General features: G+C 39.9%; 3 protein-coding genes across 6 annotated transcripts; all 3 read left to right on the top strand.

Annotated features, from left to right (window-relative positions):
- Positions 1 to 870: 870 nt before the first annotated feature.
- mfsd5 (major facilitator superfamily domain containing 5) lies at positions 871 to 3243 on the top strand. 3 transcript variants are annotated; one of them, XM_034087012.2, is made up of 2 exons: positions 871 to 1030; positions 1388 to 3243. In XM_034087012.2, exon 2 carries the CDS (start codon positions 1469 to 1471, stop codon positions 2933 to 2935), a length of 1467 nt encoding a protein of 488 aa, XP_033942903.1. In that variant the 5' UTR covers positions 871 to 1030; positions 1388 to 1468; the 3' UTR covers positions 2936 to 3243. The 3 variants fall into 3 exon arrangements, with proteins under 3 accessions (XP_033942903.1, XP_033942902.1, XP_033942904.1); XM_034087011.2 differs by having other exon boundaries at positions 871 to 989; XM_034087013.2 differs by lacking the exon at positions 871 to 1030 and adding an exon at positions 1051 to 1196.
- An 809-nt stretch (positions 3244 to 4052) lies between these two features.
- On the top strand, positions 4053 to 9914 carry LOC117449380 (protein lifeguard 2-like). Its single transcript, XM_034087035.2, has 12 exons — positions 4053 to 4321; positions 6478 to 6562; positions 6667 to 6755; positions 6910 to 6974; positions 7057 to 7110; positions 7215 to 7265; positions 7363 to 7402; positions 7538 to 7575; positions 7782 to 7869; positions 8016 to 8111; positions 8364 to 8417; positions 8530 to 9914. The coding sequence occupies exons 1-12, from the start codon at positions 4307 to 4309 to the stop codon at positions 8677 to 8679; spliced, it is 825 nt and encodes a 274-aa protein (XP_033942926.1). The 5' UTR covers positions 4053 to 4306; the 3' UTR covers positions 8680 to 9914.
- Positions 9915 to 10349: 435 nt separating this feature from the next.
- On the top strand, positions 10350 to 17050 carry senp1 (SUMO specific peptidase 1). Of its 2 annotated transcripts, none has more exons than XM_034086996.2 (18): positions 10350 to 11029; positions 11255 to 11310; positions 11411 to 11592; positions 11677 to 11746; positions 11847 to 12039; positions 12164 to 12299; positions 12386 to 12504; positions 12922 to 13205; positions 13324 to 13387; positions 13648 to 13686; positions 13780 to 13864; positions 13956 to 14096; positions 14229 to 14357; positions 14829 to 15032; positions 15126 to 15205; positions 15339 to 15423; positions 15782 to 15877; positions 15953 to 17050. In XM_034086996.2, exons 1-18 carry the CDS (start codon positions 10896 to 10898, stop codon positions 16013 to 16015), a joined length of 2160 nt encoding a protein of 719 aa, XP_033942887.1. In that variant the 5' UTR covers positions 10350 to 10895; the 3' UTR covers positions 16016 to 17050. The 2 variants fall into 2 exon arrangements, with proteins under 2 accessions (XP_033942887.1, XP_033942888.1); XM_034086997.2 differs by having other exon boundaries at positions 11414 to 11592.
- The last annotated feature ends 117 nt before the right edge of the window (positions 17051 to 17167 follow it).

Consider the following 17167-nt stretch of genomic DNA (forward strand, 5'->3'; position numbering starts at 1 on the left):
CTACATTATAAACGTACACATTGTTAAGAGTAAGGATCAAATGACTGGTTGTCAATCTCGTTAACTTTAACGCAAATTTAAAACAAATACATCCAGCATTAGAGAAAGGTCCAAATAATAAATAGCCTACAAATGTGCAGTGTTTTGTTCTTTCTTCCTCCCTCTCCAGTTATTCATTTTACGGCCTCGTATTTATCTTGCAACCCTTTGGAGGAGTCCGACCTAAACTACATATATTGTTAATATACTTTGTTAATACACCTTAATCAGCTTCGAGAAAACAATTTTGCTTTCACACTGACACATCTGTAGTGACATTTAATGCTGATATGTAACAGTACCAGGAACAGGGAACATTTTACTGCAGAAAAAGTTATTTCACTTTTGATATTTACTTAAGCAGGATTTTGGATGCAGAACTTGTAATAGATCCAGCACTTTTTAGGACTGTATGTATATAAGAAATGAGTAGCCTCGTGCAACTAAAAGTGTGCTTTGGCATAAATTAAGTTAGACGTACCTTGTCATTATATTACATAATACCCTTTGTGTTGTTTGGGTGTGCATTGTCGGGTTACATAAACGGGTGTTTGCCTAGCTAGAAATCTAGGTCAGACATTGGCTAGTTCATTGGCATTAGCCTTTAGCATGCTGTAAGCCTGCATATGTAGTCTGTGTGCCTATTTCACAACACGTTCAGTTTCTTTTACAAATAACACTTACTTCACATAACGAACTACCTTTAGAGTTGATAGGTCTGAGAAAGTTGCAAAACAGGAGGTCTGGAAACATGAGAAAACGTGTTCATACCTGCTGGAAAACAAAAGGTAAAGTAGTGATGCCATGCCACCTTGTGGTGAAATAAAATAACCCGGATCCCGGAAGTGAATAGTCTGTTTGCTACTCTTACCATTCACCACTTAGTAACATGGATGTATATGGGTTAATGTACGCCGTTTACTAATATGGGACCGACGTCAAACGGCACGGTAGGATATACCATCAAGTAACAATATATCAAAAACATATGGTAGGTTAGTTCCGCAAATTGTAATTGTATCTCAACGTCTGCAGCAGGTTAGCATGTAGGCTAGCGTTACCATAATAACGAAAGCATTTCGACAGGGTACATTCAACGTCTTAAAGTAAACAAAACGACATTTTGTCACATGTCTAACTTTCCGTCATTGATGCAGGTAACCAAATACACCACTACTATGTCTAGCTAATATCGTATTTGTTGTGTTGTTAACAAAATGTTCTAAAGCAAAAGCTTATTATCAAAGTTAGCAGCTAATTACCACGACGAATTACTGATTACTGATTCAGTGGCAATGTAAACGCTCTCATTTCTGTCTTTAATCTCCATTCTCCTGTCTCTCCACAGTTGCTGAGAAATAGAAAGAAGAGAGTTGAAAACACCCCAAGACGTCACGTTTGAGCCCAAGTGGGTGCAGTTTATCACACCATGTTGGTGACGGCATATCTTGCCATCATTTTCCTGCTTGCCCTGTGTGTTGTCCTGGAGCACACAGCACGCCGCCTCACCCCACCTCAGTCTGCTCCTACTGCTGTAGCCAACCCCGCGTTCCGTCGATTCCAGAGTATATTCCTGCGGGCATACCTTTTGGCTTTGTGGGCAGACTGGCTCCAGGGTCCTTACCTCTACAAACTGTACCGCCACTACAGCTTCCTGGAATCCCAAATAGCGATCTTATATGTGTGTGGCCTGGCCTCCTGTGTTCTGTTCGCCCCTTTTTCAGGCTGGCTCCCTCAAGTCTTGGGCCGCAGACAGACATGTCTTCTCTTCTGCGTATCCTACTCTGCTTGTTGTCTCACCAAGCTGTCCACGGACTACTTTGTTTTGATTGTGGGTCGGATCCTGGGGGGTCTGTCCACATCTCTGCTCACCACCACATTTGAATCCTGGTACGTGTACCGTCATGTAGAAGTACACGATTTTCCCAAGGAGTGGATCCCCAGTACCTTCACCAAAGCTGCTACATGGAATCATGGTCTCGCCGTGGGAGCAGGGCTGGTGGCTAACTTGCTGGCTGAGTGGCTCCACTTGGGGCCGGTGGCTCCCTTTCTCCTGGCTGTCCCCTGCTTGGCGTGCTGTGGCTGGGTGGTGCTAACAGACTGGGGCAAGGAAGAGGCTGAAGAAGGTCTTGAAGGGGAAAAACAGAAACTGCCTCTTGGCACCCCAAATGCAGGGGTAGCCCGTTTGTCTGCAAGGGCCCGATTCTCACGCAGCTGCCATGATGGGTTGCGCTGCCTGCTCTCAGACAGGAGAGTCATGCTCTTAGGTGGAGTGCAGGCTCTGTTTGAAAGTGTCCTCTACATTTTTGTTTTTCTGTGGACCCCAGTTCTGGACCCCCATGGGCCCCCTTTGGGAATCGTTTTTTCTTGCCTGATGGCTGCAAGCATGGCTGGCTCCTTGCTCTACCGCCTGGCCACCTCCACCCGTTACCGCCTGCAGCCGGGCCACGTTCTCTGCCTGGCTGTGTTGATGGCCTTCTTCTCTCTCTTTATGTTGACCTTTTCCACCACCCCTGGTCAACCTAGGCCACGTGAATCCTTTCTGGCCTTCCTGCTGCTGGAGCTGGCCAGTGGGCTCTACTTCCCTGCAGTCAGCTTTCTCCACGGCAGGGTGATCCCAGAGGAAAAGCGGCAGAGTGTGCTGGCCTGGTTCCGGCTGCCTCTCCACCTGCTGGCCTGCTTCGGGCTGCTGGCTCTTCATGGGGAGACTGCAGGAACAGGTGGAGGGGAGGAGGGGAACGGCACCAGACACATGTTTGGAGGATGTGCTGTTTTGATGCTGGCTGCTTTCATGGCTGTCGTCAGTCTGTTCACTCTGGGTAGAAATGACACAGATCTGAGACTGGAGGGAACCAGAGGGGAGGGGGAGATGGAAAACATATTCAATTATGATTGACTGATTTTATATAAAATGTGCCAGTGACTGGCAAGTAGAGAACTTGTGTGTTTCACTTAAAAAGTCATAAAACAATATTTTGCCAAATTACAGCGGAGGAAATCAATGTCTAAAGGGGATATTTTGCTAATTTGAAATACATTTTCATTTTTACATGTTGCCTTATTACTGTTTTTGTTGTTATTTTTGGGAGATAATTTTACATATCCTGTCTGTGTATGTATGCTTTGCGAACATGGCTGTATTAACTTTAATTTGTCAAGTAAACTGTTGGAATATCTTAAAACTTCTATCATTCCTTAACCAGATATCATGTCATTGCATCATTGTCACCATCTATAGGGAACAGACATGAAATACTTTACAGAGACCTCAATACAAATCCAAAGGAATGTCATGACTGTTAGTTCTTCCAATATTTCTGTATGCGGTTTTTTCCAACATCTTTTTAATTTTATTGAAAAAGAATCTCAAGTTGATCCAAGTTTGAATGTTTCTTCTGCACCATTACAATATCTTCTCTCTGCATTACCTTAACAGTTCTCTGCTCTTTACACTCTGAAATAAAGGTGTGCATATTGTACATAATGAAAATGTTGTTAATTCAACTGGAAATATTATCTACTATTTCGTAACGTATTAAGAATTCATAATATTTATTCAGTATAAAATGAATCCAAACTTGGAAGTACCAAATGTCTACTTGTATATTTATGTTATAGTAAATGCTGCCCTAGTTACTTGAAACTTGTTTTTGCTTCAATTCATTAAACAAATGCTCTTTAGCATAAAAGTCTAATTTGGCACCAATCATTTCAACAAATATAAAACATTTATTATAGTGAAAATGAAAGTGAGCTGTAAATTGTTGATCTTTACTTAAAAAGAAGCCACTTGTTTTATGTTATTCAAATGCAACAGGCCTTTTTACATTTACTGAAAAACATTTAAAACATATTTCACTTTCTCCTAGTTGATTCTGCAGGCCATTCTTCCAGAATTATCTGGATTTCACTTATCACGCACCATGTAGGCATCCATCCTCCCCTTTTTCCCTTCTACATTGGTACAGTCCCAGCTTTTCTCTATGATGCAGCTTCACCTGGATGCAGCTAGAACACCCATCAGTGGGTGAGGGAGGGGTAACTGCACAAGCCTTAACTGCGTTGTTTTGGTGGATTACATCACAAAATCGTCACATGGTGTCCAGTCTGAGCAGGCAAGAGGAGCATTATTAATCCACGGTCCTCTCTCACAGCTGTCAGTACTCTGGCCAGACACTGCAAAAAAAAACTTAAAGAAAGGAGACACCAGAGCCCCATTGACTGGTTGGACTACTGAACAAGACAACAGGAAAAACAGACAGGCATCATGACACAGGGCAAGGTATGACTATGCTTTAATGACTTTCAGTTGCTATTTCTGTCTTATGATTGTCTGAGTATTCCATAACAGTCACTTGATATGCTTGTCTCTATCCATCCCTTGGTATCACTAATGCTAAATTATTTTTGGTAATACCACCTATTTAGTTGTGAAGATCACCATAATTAGTCATTTGAATCAACTAGAACTTGAGGTAGTGGATTTTTAATAAACAAGTATAATTCTAGCTGATTAATTTAGTGACCTTGTGTTTTTTTTAAATAATTTCTGCAAATATATTTGTTTATGGTGTGCAATGCGTAACAGTTAAGTATTATGTGTATGATATAATGTATGAATGAAGTGCGTCATGTTGTTTTGCCATGTTGCGTCACCATCACAACACATTTGTTTCTGTAGCTCTGGAAACCAATACGTATTCCCAGTGTGTGCCTCACATAATTTTCTTACAGCTGGTGAGAATAGTATTTAGAGGGTTTTTGAAAAAATCTGCGGAACATAGATAGATGATTTTAAACGACCTTCTGGCTTTTATAAGCATAGCCGCCGGCTATTAGCCGGTAGATTATCTTCCAACGCAGTTGAAATCTGATGCTGTGATAATAAATAATGTAGCCTATTAGCGTCAATGACGTGCAGTGAGGGCTACGCAAGCTAGTCTGACGTAGTGACGTGCAATTCCAACTGCGCACATTTCCACTACGGAATCCTATAGTTAAATCCTATTGGCAATGATGATGAACATGCTTTTAATTGTTGACATACATAGTTTCACATCAGGGTGAGAGTAATAAACTGAGCTCTATGGGGGTCTTTAAAACTAACGCGTGCGCGCACACTCAAACATTATACACTCAGCCATTTTTTGTGTGTCATTTTGCTGGATTTCCATCCATCCATCTTCTCCCGCTTATCCGAGGTCGGGTCGCGGGGGTAGCAGTTCCAGCAGAGAGCCCCAAACTTTCTTTTCCCTGGCGAAATCAACCAGCTCTGACTGGGGGATCCCATTGCGCTCCCAGGCCAACGAAGAGATATAATCCCTCCACCTGGTCCTAGGTCTACCCCTTGGTCTCTTCTTTGCTGGATTTATTTGTCAATATTTATAGCGTTGCTGACCATAGTGATATAGCCCCATAGTTGAAATCTACTACCCCAAAATAAACATATGGACATGGGTTACTATTTTTTTTTTTTAAATTGCAAATGTATTTAGGAACCTATCCATGTGAACATATTTTAAGTGGGGGTGGACCTAAAATCCTCTAGGGGGGTCCGGGGGCGTGCTCCCCCGGTAAGATATACTTTTTTATTTGGAGTTAAATGCATCAATCTGGTGCATTTTGAGGGGGAATGTTGAGATATAACATACAGAGACATGTATAGTGTATGACTCCATGTATTACTGTGTACCATATTGTCTTGTAGCTGCGACTACTACAGTGTTCATTGGTTAGCGCTGTACCACATGATTGATGATGTCACTACCTGGGGTATAAGACCGTTGGAAGTCACGCCCCTTCTCTCTCTCTCTGTTCTCAAGTCTCTTGAGATGTGTGCCTATAATAAATAACGCCGTCATGAATGGCTAAACTTGAACTGCTGAGATTATTCACCTTTCTGCTGCAGGAGACAAAAGGTATAAGTCTAAATCTGCTAACAGGGAAATAAAGAGACTAGATCTATGGAAACACCCATATGAAACATAACTGTACATTTAAATAGTCATAAAATCATAAGAACATGGAATAACCAATAACATACCATATTCAATATTAAAAAACATTGAAACTTGTTTATTTATTTTCGGTTCATTTAAAGTTGCGAGTGCTGGGCTCCTGAACCAGCTAAAAGAAGGGTAGCAAGTTGTAGTCGTTTTTGAAGAAGACAATGTGTCAGTGCTCCCCTCTGAAACCATGTAAAATATCAATTGCCATGTTGATGGGTGAAAGCAGGTGACATGTGAGTAAAAGTGTAGGCCTGATGATTCACCTTTAATTGCAGCTTATTTATTTGTGATCCCTTGCATCACAGATGTTCACTTTATTTGATATTTTGTAGGGATTTATTTCCGATTAAAATCTTACTCTCAACTAAAATGTGAAACACACTAAATGGAACGTATAACAAATTGTTCTTTTTTTGTGCTATTATATCAGCTGTTACTTGCAAATAAGAGCGCCAATGGCAGTGGAGAAGTCTTAGTGGCGCCAATTCCTCCCAGCTATGAGGAAGCCACTGCAGGTATACCAACAACTTGTCCTACTACATTTACTCTTACTGTTAGTGTCGTTTTCTTTTCTAAAGTATGGTAATGTTTATCATGTTAATTAATTGTTTTTCTCCAGGCACCAGTGCGCCTTGCTACAATGATTGTGAGATGCTCACAGAGTTCACCTGGGATGACCGTAACATCCGGAGGATCTTCATACGTAAGGTATCGAAATCTTTAGCATTAAATTGATCTCAATATTACATAGTGAATGCTGTGTATCACTCATAATTTACTTCATATTAACATGTTACCCTTAAAAGACCCAACCTGCACATATCTGTACATTTACCGTTATGCAAATGTTTTTATTTATAAGGTGTACACCATCTTGATGATCCAGCTTTTGGTCACTCTCTCTATTGTGGCTCTTTTCACATTCTGGTGAGCTTATAATAAAAATGTTGAACAACATTAAACATGTTTTTCTTGGTAGAAATCTTACCTAAGACTGTGTTCTTTTTAGTGACCCCGTGAAGGACTACATTCAAACTAACCCTGGCTGGTATTGGGCATCTTAGTAAGTAACAGGTTTATTTAGTAATACACCATTACTCTGTCGGTTTTGGTTCATGTCATTTCTATCTAGCAAAAATATCTAACTATGTTTTTGTTCTTTAACAGTGCTGTGTTCTTTGTCACATATCTGACCCTGTCCTGCTGCTCTGCACCAAGGTAATGTAAAGGTTCTGAAGACCAGAAATTGACATCCTTGATTGATTCTCAAAAAAGTTAAAATAATAACACAAATCACTTTGACTTACTCTTACAGGAGACAGTTTCCATGGAATCTGATTCTGCTTGGCATATTTGTAAGTGCAAGGCAAATATGTATCTTTACATAAATGTTGTTTTCTATATTATAAATGTTATTCCAAAATAAATGTATGAATATATTATATGTAACAAATGCCATATTTTTCACATGACTATCATGTCTTTTTCAGACCCTCTCCCTATCATACATGACAGGGATGTTGTCCAGGTACACTTCTATATTTTATGCACCATTTTATGTAAATGTGTTCAACCTTGCATTATGTTTTGCTGCTTCAGTCTCTCTTCTTAGTTAGCATGATGGCTTTGCTTTCAGCAATGTACTTTTCTACGCTATTTGAGGTTATGTGTTTGGTTTGACATTTCTTGAAACATTTTCAGTACGTTTTGTTTGCATGTTTCTTTTTTTAATAGTTTCTATAACACCAAGTCAGTGGTATTGTGTCTGGGCATCACAGCAGCAGTCTGTCTCCTGGTTACAGTCTTCAGCTTTCAATCTAAGGTGAGAAAAAAAACCATTTTCCTTAACTGTATATCATATATTATGTGATATACTGTATGCATGATTAACAGTAAAAATCATGTCAAGTCAGCTTTTCACATTGTGAGAATAACACAGGGTTGATGTCATGTGTTTCCTCCATCCAGATTGATCTGACATCATACCAAGGGGTGCTCTTTGTCTTCTGCATGGTGATGTTTGTCTCCGGGATAGTGCTGGCAATGGTCCTTCCATATCATTATGTAAGTACGAGAATCCAAATAGAGCCACTACACCAGTTATTTATCAGGCAAGACTAAAACGTGCATTTTGAGTCGACCAAGATAAAGTTTGATCAAATACAAATGTTAATTTAAAGTCTGAGATTCACATAAGACTAGTGCAGACTTGACTAAAAACGGATATCACTGAACAATCATATGCTTTCAAATATGAACGAGTGTCTTTTGTGTGTGGTGACCTAAACACTGACATTGCATGTTTTTCCCATTTAGGTACCCTGGTTGGATGCCACCTACGCTGTCTTGGGAGCAATACTGTTCACCATGGTAAGAGTAATGATGCCATTAGGCTATATCTAATATCAACTAAATAACCAGATCCATGAGAATCAAAATAACCAAAAAGATGTCTTGCTTGCTGTTTTTTTTTCTGTTTCAGTTTTTAGCATTTGATACCCAGCTCATCATGGGTAACAAACGCTACAGCATTAGTCCAGAAGAGTACGTCTTTGCCACTCTCAACATCTACCTGGATATCATCTATATCTTCTCCTTCTTCCTCCAAATCTTTGGAACAAAAAATGATTAAACCATCGGCCCACCTTATACAAGAGATGGGATTTTAGGTGGACAAGATAAAAGTATTTTGAAGGTTTGTGATTTGTGGTGACAATGCTTCCAATTGTAACAACTTCATTTTTTTCCTGATCCTGATTAGGCCACACATAATTTGTTAATCTTATGTACAGCTATACACTTACATAGATATGTGTCAGTGTTCAAATCCAAAATGTCTACAACCTTTCCCTCTTCTCTAGCATGTTGTAAACCTCCACCACATCATAGGCTTAGCTTACTAGCTTTTCCAGCAGGAAACAATCATTGATCTTCCTCCATTTTAAATAGATAAAACATACTGTGAGTGTTCATATAAAGCTGTATTGGTGTCTTTATGTCCATTCCTGCCTATAAATCAAATGTGTATTTCACACAATAGATGTCAGTGCTCTTCAATAGGTATGTGATCTACAATTAAATATGCATGGCTCTTAAAAAGCCTTAACTTTGGCAAGATAGTCATCCTACCATTTGGCTATTGGGGGAGTGGATTTTGTGACTGAAGGCACACATATGTCTTTAAAAAATACTATTTTTGTGTTTCCAAGCAGATCCAATGTTGTCTGAATACTGTGAATTACAAGAAACACTTTCACTCTTGACAATCTGAAAATGCTATGTATTTGATTTGGGATGTTGCTTCACTTCTGCCTTGATTTGTTACCCATGTTTACTCTGTAGTAGTCCATGTGTTTATTTTCTCATACTTTTATTCCACCTAACTTAACTCTGAGGCTGTCATTTATTACATTCACATTGTTTATTATGTAATTTGTTTAATATGTATGTTTGAATCTAAAATGTTTTGAGTTAAATATATTTAGTGCAAAAATAGATATGTGGCATTCTGGTCCTATTTATTTTTAAGTATTTCATTTGTTTGAAGTGGTGACACCTGATAATTAAATGAAACAGTGCCATACATGCATGTAATCTCATGTAACTTTTGATAAGGCCTGCAGTTGTAGAAAGGCTTGAATGCTGTATTTCATGACATTTAAAGTGTATTTTTTATGACCGAACGAAATATATATTTCACAAAGTGTGAGTTTAAAACATGAAATGAATTCACAAGTCGTCTAAAGTGGCCTTGTACTATCTTTATTTGATGATATTGATGAAATATATTGTGTTAAGAGCACCCTGCATTTCATTGAAGCATTGGTGTTACTGTTTTTAATTTATTAAAGAGTGGATGTGTATGAATGAACTCTCTTGGTCTCTATCATTTAACCAATAATACACCTCTTTAACTGATTACCTTTATTTTTAGTCTGTGTTACTCATGTAACTCCATTTAAGAAATTAAGGTATTGCTAAAGTTTTGTACGATAACATAATCTATACATCAATACATTTGGAATGTATTGTTATGATCATAAACATTCTTAATAAAACACAGAACAATAGAAACACTTAAGATGAGTTATTGATTATTGTATAGTGCTGATAAAAAAATCATTAGATTAATAAGGACATATTAATTAAAAAAATTAAAAGACGCGAGATGTGAAGATGCATTAAGACTAAATGAAACAATAGAGAGAAAATGAGTTGTGAACCTAATGTGAATTATTAAAGATGTGTTCCATACCGCCGGGTGTGACGTGAAGTTAAATGGTCTCCACCAGTCTGCCTTCAGCCAGTAGATGTCGGTTACACTGGGGTTTACAACACCCTGTCAGCCAATCACAATGAGCGATGGTTGAGCGTCCTTTTCAGCCATGTTGTGGTTTTGAATGAGGAAGAAGCGGGAGATAATATTTTTCAACGAGTTTATATACAATTTAAAGTATCGTTAAATATATATAAATAAGTTAGGGTGTAACTCAACATGATACACTTTTTTCCGAAGGCGTTGTTTGCGGCTTGTCGCATTCCTGTTGGAATTTAAACATACTTCAATAAATTAGCCGTTTAGCTAGCTCTGTTAGCTAGCGGGGTGGTTAGCGTAGTGGGCTATCTAGGCAACTAGCTAATTCTCAGCTAACTAGCTAACGGTTAGCTCGTTTCGTGGGAAAGGAAAATGTTAATTGTGAAGAGCGTTAGCCTTTGAAATAGCCTCAGCTTACCTGCGTTAATTGAATGATGCGCGTTAGCTTCATTTTTTTGGAACTATATTGACAGGTAGACTGAAAGCAACTTTAGCTATTTATTTTCAAACCGGCGGTTATATTTCTGCAAGCCATGTTGAATCAAATATACGGCTGGATAGAAACAAGCTTTGCCAATCTTCGCAACGGTGTCCCAGCTGCGGAGCACTCTGATGCTCACCCGGCACAAGCAGACGGTCCGATGAGGAGGAAAAGACCAATTGAATGGTACGAGCTACAACCGCAATATTCCCATGTGTAGTCAAAAGTCAGTATGTTTAAAAAGACCGACCCGAAATTAGTTTTCTGTTATATTATGGGTGAACTTAACAGTTTCTGTAGAGCTGCCATTCATTGTCTCGATTCAACATTTGTTATGTGAATATTTGTATCATCACTTGTCTAAATGAATGTGTTATTAACTGTATACCGTCAATCTCTTTCCCCTTTAAGTTTGGAAGATGGGCATAACCTCGATGAAGATAATGTAATCAAGAAATCTCGAATGGGTAAATAATAACTCACTTTGCTACTTGTTATGATGTCCGTGTATGTTGAATCAGTGTTATGCTACTTACAATCTTGTCCGTCTGATTTACATTTCTCTAGCAGATATTATTGATACAGTAAAGGTTGCAGCTGAAGGGGTTAAGAGTCACAGCTACAGTATAGCTACATGGATGAGGAACAATGTGAGCCCTGCTCTGAGAGATATACCTCCTGCCACCCCTGGTCCTTCACCTCAAGATCCCCAGCCCTCAACATCTGCAGCAGTCTGGGCAGGGATGCCGGTAAGGATGCTCAGTCTTGGCTGTTGAGATTTGATAACATTTCACGCTTTTAATTAAAGATTTCCTATATTCTTTTGGTTTAAGATTGTTGAAAGGAACTGCCTGGATGAGCACTTCGCTGCTCCCTCGACCACATTTGATTGGAAAGCATCAGGTTAGATGGTCACTAAGAGCATTCTATTGTTATTAGAATGAAGGTTGGTTTGTGCAGACTTAGAGAAGTTCATTATTGTACTGTTTTCTTTCAACTCTAGAATGGTCGCGCAATGAGAAGACCAATGTGGGATTCAAAGTCTGTAGGCGACAAGTGTGCATGAGTCCTACACATCGTGAAGTGCCAAAAACAAATGGGCACTCAGTCAACTTGCCAGCCTCCATAACTCCAAAATGTCATCCCTCTCCACGGCTCGGCAGGCCCCTAAACCTGCGACCATATGGAACACCAAGGTATTTCTTTCACCTTTTACCTCAAGACAAAATAGTTCAGGGCTCAACAATAAGGATTGCTGTTGCTTTTTGTTATATGAACTTCAGTAGGTAGATGATTATTATGCTCATTTTGTCTTTGCAGTTTTACTGGAGTGACAAGCAGCTCCTGCACCAGCATGTATGAGAAGAACTTTCCCATCAAAGTGGTGCAGAGCCCAACACACAGCAGCTCATCTGGGCGCCTTCACAATGCCCGGACCCACTGCACAGCACAGGAGGTCAGACATCCGGACTGTTTTAATAACTTCTAACTCAGTTTGTGTGTTTTTTGTTGATTTATTGCTTCTCCTTTGTGTTTGTGCAGTCTGTTTGTGAAGAGGAGAAGGAGGTCTACAAGCAGCTCCTGACCATGGTCTCGGGTGGTCAGTCATCTTTTCCTCACAACTGGGGCTCACACGCCATCGTGAGATCACACAGAGATTTGTACGCAGCCATACAATGTAGTAGACTTGACCAGTGTCATATTCAAACTGTTAATAGGTATACAAGTGAATACAGAGTAGGGGGGGGGGGTGGGGCACAGCGGGAAAGTTCTGTCAGAATTCAGTCACAGGCCAGTCGGGGGCTTCAAAAGCAAATAAGGTCAACCATGGTATTCTATCCAAAATGTGTTTTTTTTTGTTTTTTTTCTGTTGCCAACAGTGATTCAAGCATGCTTAAGGGGTAGTCACATCTATGTTTTGTATTTGGAACCGGCAGGCAAGGAATACAACTAACAGATATATCCATCTATCAAAAACTGAATTTAAAAAATGGATAAATGGTAATAGTTCCATGTCTATACTTCAGATCTGTGTTCTGGATGGTATCTTCTTCTTATTCCTGTCACTTTCTCATCAGTTCCAGCTTCCTCATGTCCAGCCGCAGAGTGCAACAGTTCACTTCCCCTAGCTTGTCAGCAGCGGGGGAAACTTCAGAGGGTCCGAGCAATCCCCCCAGCCCCAGGGGGACGTCAAGCCACAGTTCCAGCAACCTCCCGAGCCCAGGTGGGGCCTCCAGCAGGCCAGGGGTCCAGACATGGTCTTCGGACATGGACCCCTGTTCCAGCAGAGCAGCCACTCTCCCATCAACGCCCTCTCCATCTGCTCTGCAGGATAACTCCTCTCAGGACACACAGTCATCAGGTACCATTGCTACATTTTAAACAAGGCATCTTGATATGGGATGTTCATAATAAGTTGAATATTAGCTTGCTTCTGTATTTTTTCCTTTTTGCTATAACAACCTTTTCTTTTCTTTCAGCTCATGACAGTGACTCTGTTATTATTGTTAATGAGAAAAAGGGTAAAAAGCAAGACGGCTCAAGGTTAGTATTTATTTTCACTAATCTTTGCAATGTTGTTCCTTGTGTTGTTTCGTCACCATAGGATTTCACTGTAGTTAGTAGAAATGGAACGAGTAATATCATTTTACGTTATCGAAGCATTTGGTGCTGTTAATTTAGAAAGTGTAAATGAGTTTAGTACCATGTAAAGTCTGCTATACTTGGTGGAGTAAAAACAGTGACTAAAGTCAACTCGGGTGTTAGGATTGTATGCACAATAACACATTTCTATTCCTTTACAGCCTGCCATGTTTCCAAGCCGAGTTATGGATAAAGGAATTGTAAGTACTTTCCAATGTGTTTAATTATTGATCCAGTATTCACTGATGTTATGATTGAACAGAGGAAACATGAATCTTTTTTTGGCACTGTAGGACGAGTATGTATGACTCCCGTGCCAGAGAGAGGCGGAGACACATTGAAGAGCAGGAGGCGCTGACGGGCCTGCTGCTGCGGCAGGTCAGTGCGCACCACTGCAGCTCTCTTTCAGATCCATTTATCAGCTTCTTCTCTTCCCAGTAACGTATGTTGTGTTGTTACTGGTTCCCAGCGCCTGTCTGAAGAGGGGCAACGCAGCCCAGATGTGGAGGTCCACGTTCGAGTTCCTTTGGAAAAGGAGGTTCCTTTGACTCGTGTGATCGAAGAACCAAAGCCTTTGGAAGAGAAGCCAGAATTCCCTGAACTCACAGAGGTGAGGACTTTTTGTACGACCTCAAGCTTTATGAATTTGGGGACAAATGTTTATATATAATAATACAAATATAGAGGTTAGCTGAATACTTTGCTTTCTGCTTTTTCACTTGTATGCTCTCTGTGTGTTAAGGAAATGGATGATGAGGTGAACGGGGCGCTGGACGGAGCTCATTATGAAGTTTTGAGTGAAGGTTTTGGTCTCAGTCTCACCCGCAAAGACCTGCAGACCCTCAGCGACCTCAACTGGCTCAATGACGAGGTGAGTGCACTTTATTCCAGAGGTCAGATCTGCGTGTGAATGATCAGCAGGCTGTCCTTTTATTGGCAGATGTGTACATCAGATATAAAAACAAGATATACGACCATGATTTTATTTAAGCAATAACCCACTAGTGATTTAAAAACACCTGAAGGGTGTCATTAGTTAGTTTCTTAATGCTTTAATGAAACCATCTTTATCAAATATACCTGGCAAGGTTTCATAAAAAGGAACAAAGCCAAAATAATTGTTATAATAATAACAATGTTCTCTATTCTGTCCCGCTAAACAAACCACTTCACAATATGTGACTAATGGTGCAGTGAAACAATTGTAATGCGATCACAGCTGTTTGAACAGTATTTAACATTGGACTGGAACTATCCTTTGCGTCTGTAATTCATGTAGCACAACTGAGCCTAGAGTTGTGCTTGTTCAGTGAATTGAAACTCTCCCTCCTTAATGTCTCAGGTCATCAACTTTTATATGAACCTGCTGGTGGAGCGCAGCAAGGACCCAAAGCTGCCGTCGGTCAACACCTTCAACACGTTCTTCTACCCCCGGCTGCGCAGCAGCGGCTACTCTGCCGTGCGCCGCTGGACTAAGAAGACAGACATCTTTTCTAAAGACATCCTTCTGGTTCCTGTCCACTTGGGGGTGCACTGGTGCCTCTCGGTGAGTTTTTTTAACATGATTTTTAAACCTGGAAGTAACAATTTGGGGATTTTGTCTTGCAGTTTGTTTACTGTGCAACTCTCTCTCTCTCAGGTGGTGGATTTCCGCAAAAAGGCTATTATGTACTTTGATTCCATGGGAGGAAACAATGACGGCGCATGCCAAATATTATTGTAAGTTTCAGTATCACATATAAGAGTTTTGTTGAATGGTATATTTTCTGGGAGCTAAATGTAACTAATGCTCATTGTTTTTCATGTGCAAAAAAAAAATAGTATAAAACATTATCTGTATTTGTCTTGCCAGAGACTACCTGCTACAGGAAAGTAAAGACAAAAAGGGCAAAGCACTGGATACCTCAGACTGGACTCTCCACAGCAAAAAGCGCAGTGTAAGTCCTAAACACACAAGGGTGCAGAGCATGCATTCGTCTTGCCATTTCATGTTGTGTTTTCAAATGGCATGTGTTTAGGAAGTTTGGCATAGGCTAATTGTCAACACAAAGCTCTGTATACTAGCTTTAGAAAATGGCCAGCTCATTCAGGTTTGTTTTGCACTGCAGCGTTATAACCCAGTGAAGTCGTTTTTAATCATCATGAAATTCAGGATTCATAGAGGTGCTGGAAATCCTTTAACACATTCATTTTATTGTGGTTTTTCAATGATTTTAAAAGTAGGTTTTCAGATAAATCATTGGGTTTGTAGAGGGGGAATGTCAAATAACCTCTTTATTTCTCTTATGCCCTCAGGAAATCCCTCAGCAGATGAATGGTAGCGACTGTGGAATGTTCACATGCAAATATGCAGATTACATCACCAAAGACAGGCCAATCACGTTCACACAGGTAATGACAAACAAAGATTCTGGTAATCATCATTTCAGTGGCCTCAAAATGACGTGCTCTTTCTTTTCTTTTCAGAAACACATGCCCTACTTCAGAAGAAGGATTGTTTGGGAGATTCTGAACCACAAACTGTTGTGATATCAGTTCGAGGCTTATGAACTTTGATAGTCAGTCTCGAACGTTGAGAAGTCTTGGCGATGGCTGAGCTCAACAGCAGGATCCACTCACAGTGGTCCTGCTCTGGGAAAGACATGCAGACCAGCTGAGGACATCGGGAACCAGCTCTGCTTCCCTTCATCCCCTCCTGCCAATCCAAACCCTCAGCTGCAACAAGCCCCGCCTCTCAGTACTCTACTCCACTTTGTTTATGTGGTGCAGCCGAGCATCAGCACAGCAGGTGAACGACACACTGCTGGTTTTGTAACGCCCAGCAGAAAACTGTACTGACTCACAAACCATACTCTGAGCTGCAATGTTTGGATGCCGTCATACGAAGTGTACTCGTTTTTGTCTTTACAGGGAGAAGAGCGCATTATGGTGTATCATTTGTTTAACAAAAGTAATAGTACATTTTGGTGTCTCAGTCATTCTTTAATACTCATAGTGCGTTCAAAGTAATATTTCACCTTATCATGAAAACTAAGATTTAAACGGCATCTAAAAGTCTGTCTCTGTGTGTTTTGCATCAGTTTTTTTGTTCATCATATGAACATTTCAGAAACGGAACTATTTTTGTAATTTTTTTTATTAAAAGGCACAGAAGTCTTCAAGTATTGCCTCAGACTATGATTTATAGTGATAATAAAATGTTTCCCATACCACAGATTTGCTAAAACAAGTCTTGGTCGCACCCTAAAACAGCAGGGTATACCATCCTTATCTGCTTCTCTTTATAAAAGATGTAAATTGAGGTTCAAAGTCTATTTTATGTCATTATGTCTCTTCTTTTACAACTTTTGGGCATATTCAGTATATTTTCAACTTTGTACATAAAACATACAGCATCTTGAACAGTGTAATATACTTTTTCTTTACATTTTTCTTATCTATTTTTTATTTAGATGCAAGTGTGTTTTAGAAATAATGCTTATGTATTGTGACCGTTTGTGTATTACCTCAAACTATCGGGTTTTATATGAAAACTGCCACATTTGATAAAGAAGAGAGAACCTGGTCATGTGTCTTGGCTTATTTGAAACGCTTCATGTCTTTTACGAGGAATTGTCGTGTAACAAAAAATACAAACTACAGGGGGAAACAATTTTTTTTCTTTTTTAAATGACAAGTTAC

The sequence above is a fragment of the Pseudochaenichthys georgianus genome, chromosome 7, assembly GCF_902827115.2.
Source record: "Pseudochaenichthys georgianus chromosome 7, fPseGeo1.2, whole genome shotgun sequence".
NCBI lineage: Eukaryota > Metazoa > Chordata > Actinopteri > Perciformes > Channichthyidae > Pseudochaenichthys > Pseudochaenichthys georgianus.